At 37.9% G+C, this 8,631-nt stretch overlaps 1 protein-coding gene across 1 annotated transcript; it reads left to right on the plus strand.

Annotated features, from left to right (window-relative positions):
* The first annotated feature begins 1,063 nt into the window (after nt 1–1,063).
* LOC110889223 (metal transporter Nramp3) lies at nt 1,064–7,581 on the plus strand. Its single transcript, XM_022136728.2, has 4 exons — nt 1,064–1,675; nt 4,083–4,219; nt 5,372–6,024; nt 7,103–7,581. The coding sequence occupies exons 1-4, from the start codon at nt 1,170–1,172 to the stop codon at nt 7,310–7,312; spliced, it is 1,506 nt and encodes a 501-aa protein (XP_021992420.1). The 5' UTR covers nt 1,064–1,169; the 3' UTR covers nt 7,313–7,581.
* The last annotated feature ends 1,050 nt before the right edge of the window (nt 7,582–8,631 follow it).

Genomic DNA, 8,631 nt, shown 5'->3' on the forward strand with positions numbered 1-8,631 from the left:
CGTGGGGGTTACGCCACGTCAGCCCATTGCTTTAATAGCTCTGACAGGGGACTGTCGCCGGCGCCACTTGCCTCGTGGTGTCAGCCACTTGCCTGGCGTGTCAGTCCACTTGTTGGATATGCAGGGTGCGGTGCGAGCCGCATCGCTGCATGCGGTAACGTCTGAAGTTACCGCGTCTCCTACTTGTGATCAAGAAATACGCGAGATGCGGTGTTGGCCGCATCATCGTATGTGGAGACTATTTGCTCGCTTCCCTTGTCGTGACGAAAATGGCCATATGATGCGGTGCCAGCCGCATCGATATGCTCATCTTCTTTCGTACTTGGGTCAAGCTATTCATCTTCGAACCGAATGGGTTCGAAGGATGTGACCGCATGGGTGCGGTTTGCTTACTGGTAGGGGTTTGTTTGATGCGGGTAATGGTCGTTTTGGGACCATACCCCTTCACATATGAACAATTGATTTTTCTCAACATGAGAATCGCTCACCTCTTTTGTTGAATTTATGGGGTACCGAAACACAAGGAATGATGTTTTAGTCGATACCCACTTATCACTTAAGGCTCATAAAAGAATTAATAAAACATTAGAAATCACATATCTTTCTAAAAAAGACTTACTAATAGACATGTAACAATTTTTTTATAGTAATACTAATTATAACACAACAAAAACAACCATTTTACTCTTTTTTAACTTAAATATGGTATTATTGTAGCTTTTATTAAAAAAAAAACATCCTATAGATAAACTGGTAATTGGGTACCTGTTAAGACACGATTAGACCTGTTTGACTGAAAAATACACCCTTTGACTTTTTTAATTTTTAAAATAATTAAAATTACAATATTAGAATCTATCATTTATTCATCTTTGTACATAAAACATAAAACTGTTTTATAAACATAAGATAGAAAGTAGTTAAATAGTCGTAATCATGTTTGAAACTTATATGTTATGCACGTCGTCAGAAACCTGTTAAACCTGTTAAGACACGATTTGCTAGCCGTAGATAAAACCATCAAAATTACATCCTCACCACTCAATCCTCTTTATATAAACCCACCCACATCTCCACCCATAAAAGAGAATCTTCACACCGATAAACGCAACCTCTCCTTCTTCCCAAATTACCCATCTCTCCCCACCATAAACCACCACTAACCCACCATGTCATCCGACCACCACCAACCCCTACTCCCCCCAGAATCCGCCTACGACCCAACAGAAAAAGTCCACATAGTCGGAGTAGTAGACGATGACGACGACTACACCACCACAACGCCACCCTTCTCCTGGCAAAAGCTCTGGCTCTTCACCGGACCCGGGTTCTTAATGAGCATAGCCTTCTTGGATCCGGGCAACTTGGAGGGTGATCTTCAGGCGGGTGCAATTGCCGGTTATTCACTGTTATGGTTGCTGTTATGGGCCACTGCTATTGGGCTGCTGGTCCAGCTTCTATCGGCTCGGCTTGGTGTAGCCACTGGGAGACACTTGGCTGAGCTGTGTAGAGAAGAGTATCCTAATTGGGCTGGGAAGTTGTTGTGGGTCATGGCTGAGTTGGCTCTTATTGGTGCTGATATTCAAGAGGTTATTGGTAGTGCTATTGCTTTGAAGATTTTGACTAATGGGTTTTTACCCCTTTGGGCTGGTGTTCTTATTACTGCCTTTGATTGGTAATTTTTTATTTTTTTTTTACTGTTTGGTGGTTATTTGTTGGTTTTTGACAGTCTTTGTTAGTTACTTATTTTGGGGGTGGGTGGGGGGTTTGGGGGGGGGGGTTAGATTTATCGGTTTTCTATCCATTTGGCGCTATCGCCCCTGACGCGGTGCGGTTCCTAAAGCGGGTTCAACAGGTGGTAAGCAGTAACACCGCACATGTTAAGGGGCAGAATTCTGTGTTTAGCAGGGTAGGGTTTACTATTCAGAAAGGGGTAGCGGCGTAGCTGGTTGCTTGTCTACCTGCCATTAGTTTGTAATCGTATTGAATAATATTTGTAGATTTATTTATGAATTATGATGTTTTTATATCCTAAATTGGATAGACATTATAGTCTAGCGGATATGGATATGATCGGGTAGTTTTGCTGGTGAGACGATGATACTCGAGTGGTCCGTAAGTGATCCAAATTTGCGGTTCAAGAAAGTTATTTGGGATTGATAGTGAATTTTAATTGGATTAAATATAAAAAAAAAGTTATTTGGGATTGATGGTGAACTTTAATTGGATTAGATTATTACAGTTTTTTTTTTTTTTTTTTTTTTTTTTACTGTTTGGAGGTTATTTGTTGGTTTTTGGCAGTCTTTGTATAGTTAGTTATATTAGATTCTTGTAGTTTGTGATAGGTTTTAGTGCATTTGACATAGAAAAGTGAGACTTTTGTTGTCTGGTGGAGATGGATATGATCGGGTGGTTTCGCTGGTGGCACGATGATACTCCAGTAGGCCGTCTGTGATCCAAATTTTCCGTTAAAAAAGTTAGTTATTTGGGGTTGATGGTGAACTTTAATTGGATTAGATTATTCTAGTTTGTGATAGGTTAAATTAGTATGGGTTTTTGTGCATTTAAGATTAAAAAAAAATGAGAATTTTATTGAAAATTGCTAGAGATGTTAATATGTTATATTAAATTTTTGTGATGTCAAAAAAGAAGAAATTTTTGTAGGGTTCTTGGGTTAAAAAGCAAGCTTCTTGATTGGTAAAAGGTTTTTTTTTTTTTTTTTTTTTTTTTTTTTTTTTTTTTTTTATACTGTTTGGTGATTATTGGTTGATTTTTTGACATTCTGTGTAAGTCATTTGGGAATAAATTAGATTCTTGTAGTTTGTGATAGGTGAGATTAGTATGGGTTTTAGTGCATTTCAGATTAAAAAAAAAAGATATCATTTAAGTTTTCAAGATATTGTTAGAAATATACCAGTTGTGATATCAAAAAGATTAAATTTTTAGGGTTCTCTTATTTGGGATTATTGCTGAACACTTGTTCTTGGGTTGAAAAGCAAGCTTCTTGATTGCATATTCATGTTTCTATTCCAGGGGTTTCTTCAAAATTTGATCTTTTATAAAAAAAAAGGAGTAAACTGCCATTTTGGTCCCTGTGGTTTGGTCACTTTTGCCACTTTAGTCCAGAACTCAAACGTTTTGCATCTGGGTCCCTGTGGTTTCAGTCTTATTGCCATTTTGGTCCAAAAATGAAATCAGGTCATATTTGTCTTATAAAATCCCACTATTTTGTCCCTTTTTCTCAGGGGCAAAATGGTCATTTCTTTTTTATAAATAAATACTATATTTTATAAGAAAAATATGACCTGATTTGCCCCTTAGGAAAATGACAAAATTGCAGGATTTTATAAGACAAATATGACCTGATTTCATTTTTGGACCAAAATGGCAATAAAACTGAAACCACAGGGACCCAGATGCAAAAGATTTGAGTTTTGGACTAAAGTGGCAAAAGTGACCAAACCACATGGACCAAAATGGCAGTTTACTCAAAAAAAAAAATTAGGGTTATTGCTCAAATTTTGATTTTGGGTTTTGTTCAAAATTGGATCTTTCACATTATATGGGTCAAGATTCATGGTTTCTGTTTTTGGTTCTGCAATAAAGATGGGTGCTTTATCTTGCTTTTTGTGAGAGACCATGCGTAGTGGTAAGGGTGAATAATGCCCCCACCCTTGGGCGTTTTACGCCATGTGGCAGTCCAGTCAGCAAGGGGCATTATTGGGCGTTTTTCTAAAATAGGTGTAGTGGGGATGTGTGTATTATGTTAAAAAGGGGTTTAAAAAATTAAATAAAACAAAAAAAGGGGATTGGTCAAGAAAAAGTGGGATACATCTGATTGGCCACACAAAACCCATTTGAGCGTGTTTTGAATAACGCTGGAGGGGGGATTTACGCAAGATCACGCCGGCGGGGGTGGGGCGGCGGCATTATTGGGCGTGTGGGGGGGGGGATAACGCCGGACATACTGCCCACTACGGGTGGTCTGATGGTTTGTTAAAAAGGTTGTCAAGTTCTGTTTTTCTGCTTGTTGAATGCATTTTTTATCTGATTTATTTTGTTTCTTTTGATGTTGGTTACAGTTTCATATTTCTGTTTCTTGAAAACTATGGTGTGAGGAAGTTAGAGGCCCTTTTCGCGTTTCTTATCGCGGTCATGGCCGTTTCATTCGCTTGGATGTTTGGTGAAACCAAGCCCAATGCTAAAGAGCTTCTTGTTGGTATGAAGTTTCTTTCCCTTTTTCTTGTTTCACAAACTTCACATCTTTTGTTTACAAAATTAACTAGGGTCGTAGTCACCCGCGCATTGCGCGGCGCGGGTAGGGCTGCAAACGAACCAAACGTTCGACGAATAGTTCGTGAACCGTTTAGCGGAAAGTTCGTTTGTGTTCGTTCATTTATTAAACAAACGAACACGAACAAGAAATTTCGTTCGTTTAGTTAAATGAACAAACACGAACAGAGGTCGTGAACGTTCGGTAACGTGTTCGTTTGTGTTTGATAGTTCATTAGTTTTTTAGTTTTTATATCTATTTAAATACTTCAAAATCCGACAAATTAAATATCTAATAAGTGTCAGTGTATTATATATTCTATTCATGAAACGATTGTTTGTGTTCGTTTGTTTCCATTTGTGTTCATGATCATTAGTTTGTGCTCATTTGTGTTCGTCAGCGTTCGTTTTTGTTCGTTGCCTAAAATTAACAAACAAACACAAACGAACACGAACAAGTTCATTTTCTTAACAAACGAACACGAACATAAAATATCGTTCGATAAGTGTTTGTGAACAGTTCGCGAACACTTATATTTCTTAACAAACGAACACGAACAAGGTCTTGTTCGTTCGGTTCTTTTACAACCCTATGCGCGGGGATGCGATTGGAATTTGCTACGTATCAGACATCATGACAACCCATGAATAAATTCGTAAAATTAAAGAAAATGATATTTAAATGTGTTAATGTTATTTGCGTCGTAGCTCGGCTCTGAATGTCAAAATAATAAGAAAAGATAAAAGAATAAGGTAAATAACAATGGTAAAAACAAAGGTAAACCGTAAACGTAAAAGAAAACAATAGGAACTCGGTCGGTTTCAGTGCACTCGTTATAGCAAACGAAAAAAAGTTAAAAAATATGTCCAAAAGGGTATCTGCGCGTGTTCAGTAAACGAAAAAGAGTTAAAAAATATGTCCAAAAGGGTATCTGCGCGTGTTCAGTAAACGAAAAAAAGTTGAAAAAATATGTCCAAAAGGGTATCTGCGCGTGTTCAGTTTGTTAAAAAAATTCGAAAGTTAAAAGCGGTATTTCCGTACCGGTGTCGGTTTTGTTTGTTAAAAAACTAAACAAGAATCTTTTTCTTGTTTCTAAAGGTCTTGTGGTTCCGAAACTCAACTCGAGAACAATACAACAAGCAGTGGGAGTCGTCGGCTGCATTATAATGCCACACAACGTGTTCTTACATTCCGCACTGGTACAGTCAAGAGAAGTTGACCCAACAAAAACGGGTCGGGTCCGTGAAGCTCTAAGATACTACTCCATTGAATCCACAATAGCACTCGCGGTCTCATTTGTCATCAATCTCTTCGTAACAACGGTTTTCGCAAAGGCGTTTTTTGGTACCGCCATTGCTGATACAATCGGGCTAGGGAACGCGGGTCAGTTTCTTGAAGAAAAGTTCGGTGGTGGGTTGGTACCGATTCTGTATATATGGGCTGTCGGGTTGCTTGCAGCTGGACAAAGTAGTACGATTACAGGTACTTATGCGGGCCAGTTTATCATGGGCGGTTTTCTTGATTTGAGATTGAAGAAATGGGCCCGAGCGTTGATTACACGAAGCTGTGCAATCGTTCCCACATTGATCGTTGCGTTGATCTTCGATAGTTCAGAGGACACGTTGGATGTCTTAAACGAATGGCTTAATGTGCTCCAATCGATTCAGATCCCTTTTGCGCTCATTCCGTTGCTATGTTTGGTGGCGAAAGAGGATCTCATGGGCGTTTTCGCAATTGGTCGAGTTCTAAAGGTTTGAGCTTTTAACTTTCACATAAATTTTGGCTATATCATCATCCCATAAATAATCCTAAAATGTAGGGGCGTTCATCGGATCGAACAATGCATTTTTGAATTACTCGAATCGAATGTTTTTTTGGAAAAATTACAAGTTTTGTCCTTTATCTTTATACCACTTTTCAGGCGGTGTCCTTTTAAACGAATGTTGACAGGCGGTGTCCTTTACTAGGTATTTTGTTGCAAGTTTAGTCCTTTACACCCAACCCAGTTAAAAAACCCTGTTAATTGTTGGGTGTAAAGGACTAAACTTGCAACAAAATACCTAGGTAAAGGACTAAACTTGCAACAAAATACCTAGTAAAGGACAGCGCCTGTCAACAATTAACAGGGTTTTTTAACTGGGTTGGGTGTAAAGGACTAAACTTGCAACAAAATACCTAGTAAAGGACACCGCCTATCAACATTCGTTTAAAAGGACACCGCCTGAAAAGTGGTATAAAGATAAAGGACAAAACTTGTAATTTTTCCAAAAAAAAATCCGATTCGAGTAATTCAAAAATGCATTGTTCGATCCGATGAACACCCCTACATTTTAGGATTATTGCAAGTTTAGTCCTTTACACCCAACCCAGTTAAAAAACCCTGTTAATTGTTGGGTGTAAAGGACTAAACTTGCAACAAAATACCTAGGTAAAGAACTAAACTTGCAACAAAATACCTAGTAAAGGACACCGCCTGTCAACAATTAACAGGGTTTTTTAACTGGGTTGGGTGTAAAGGACTAAACTTGCAACAAAATACCTAGTAAAAGGACACCGCCTGTCAACATTCGTTAAAAAGGACACCGCCTGAAAAATGGTATAAAGATAAAGGACAAAACTTGTAATTTTTCCTTTTTTTTGCTGGAATTTAAATTTGATTTAAAACTGGTCAGTTCATATTTGAATTATAACGCCAATTCGAATTCGATTAAAAATTCGAATAAATTTGTTTTGATTCGTGTTTGATTTGTATTCGATTTACTGGACTTGAATTCGAATTCTTGATAATCGAATCGAATTTCTTATTATATTTCTTGCTACGACTTGCAGACAGTCTCATGGCTAGTGGCTGCTTTAGTGATAGCGATAAACGGGTACCTATTACAACAGTTTTTCGCCGAAGAAGTAACTGGGGTCGCCTTTACTTCTGTAGTAATCGTTTTCACGGTTGCATACGTTGCATTCGTGGTATATCTTATCTGGCGGAGCATCACCGTTTCCACTTTTGGTTTCCTTAAGCTAAGAAGCCAAGCAGCGTAGCGACATCTTTTAGTCTTAGGAAAATCTCGAATGTTAGGAGACATGATGTAGTCATTATTCATTGTAATGACCGTTTATAGATGTGATATCCGCACACCTTCGTTAGAAAACGGGTGTGTTAGCCGTTTTCAAGATTGTTGTCGCTTCGACCATGTAATGTTGTGTATTTGCAGAGGTCGGATGGATGACGAGTGTATTACTCTGGATTTCGATTTATATTAAGTGAAATATTAGTCTCAAGAAAGGATGGGAAGGTGATTTGTACACAATGATGTATGTTGTGATTATTTTGTGTTCCTCAAAGGGTGCCAGTTTGACTGAAAAATACACCCTTTGACTTTTTTAAATTTTAAAATAATTAAAATTACAATGTTAGGATCTATCATTTATTCATCTTTCTACATAAAACATAAAACTGTTTTATAAACATGAGGTAGAAAGTAGTTAAACGAGTCGTAATCATGTTTGAAACTTATGTTGTGCGCGCCGTCAGAAACCTGTTAAGACACGATTTGCCAGCATTAGGTGCCTATGGTGTAAAGTTGCATCTTGTGAGCCATTGATGTCTTTGTAAGTTTGTTCTGTTAGAAAGTTTGCCCCTTTAATGAGTTACTCTTAGTTGAAACGAAAACAAGAAGCATGGGTTAGAGTAGTCGACATCAATCAACCCACGGCGCAAGAATTATTTTCTGGGGGTGCAGATAAGGGGTTTAACCATATTTTCAAGAGGCGCGATCGGTTTTTTTTTCCCTAAAAACACATTTTTTTTTCAAGTGATGCGTCCGCTCACCCAACCATCAACATGGGTCCGCCCCTGGTTGACATGGGTTCAAGCAGAGCCGCTCATGAGCTAGTTAAGACGTGATCTTGACAAGTTCAAATCAAGCTTAGGGGCCGAGCTTAATAAACACATTTAATAAAAGGAGCCAGAGCCCGAGCTTCATATACCAAGCTTGGCTAGGCCCGTAAGCCTATCATATCATATAAAAAATTATTTTTATTTAAATATATATTACATGAAAATATTAATAATATATATAAGTAAGATTTTTTGTATACATATTATTTATTATTATTTTTTATACATATAATATATATGAGTAAAGTATAGTTTCACAGTCCCTATGGTTTACAATCAATCACACGTTCAGCCCCCATTTGAAAAAGTTCAACAGTCTGGTCCCTGTGGTTGTCAATTGGAATCAATCAAATCCCTCTATCAAACGTCCATTAGATGAATGCTAGGATTTTGGTTAAAAGACCATAATGCCCTTTAGGGCTTGAAATTGCAATACGAATTACTTTTAAGTATATAACAA

This window comes from Helianthus annuus, chromosome 11, assembly GCF_002127325.2.
Source record: "Helianthus annuus cultivar XRQ/B chromosome 11, HanXRQr2.0-SUNRISE, whole genome shotgun sequence".
Classification (NCBI taxonomy): domain Eukaryota; kingdom Viridiplantae; phylum Streptophyta; class Magnoliopsida; order Asterales; family Asteraceae; genus Helianthus; species Helianthus annuus.

Excerpts from the sequence above, each read along its gene's own strand:
- LOC110889223 (XM_022136728.2), top strand. The coding sequence starts at position 1,170 with ATGTCATCCGACCACCACCAACCCCTACTCCCCCCAGAATCCGCCTAC. Across the intron at positions 4,220-5,371 it reads TGCTAAAGAGCTTCTTGTTG|GTCTTGTGGTTCCGAAACTC; the intron begins GTATGAAGTTTC and ends TTGTTTCTAAAG. Across the intron at positions 6,025-7,102 it reads CAATTGGTCGAGTTCTAAAG|ACAGTCTCATGGCTAGTGGC; the intron begins GTTTGAGCTTTT and ends TACGACTTGCAG.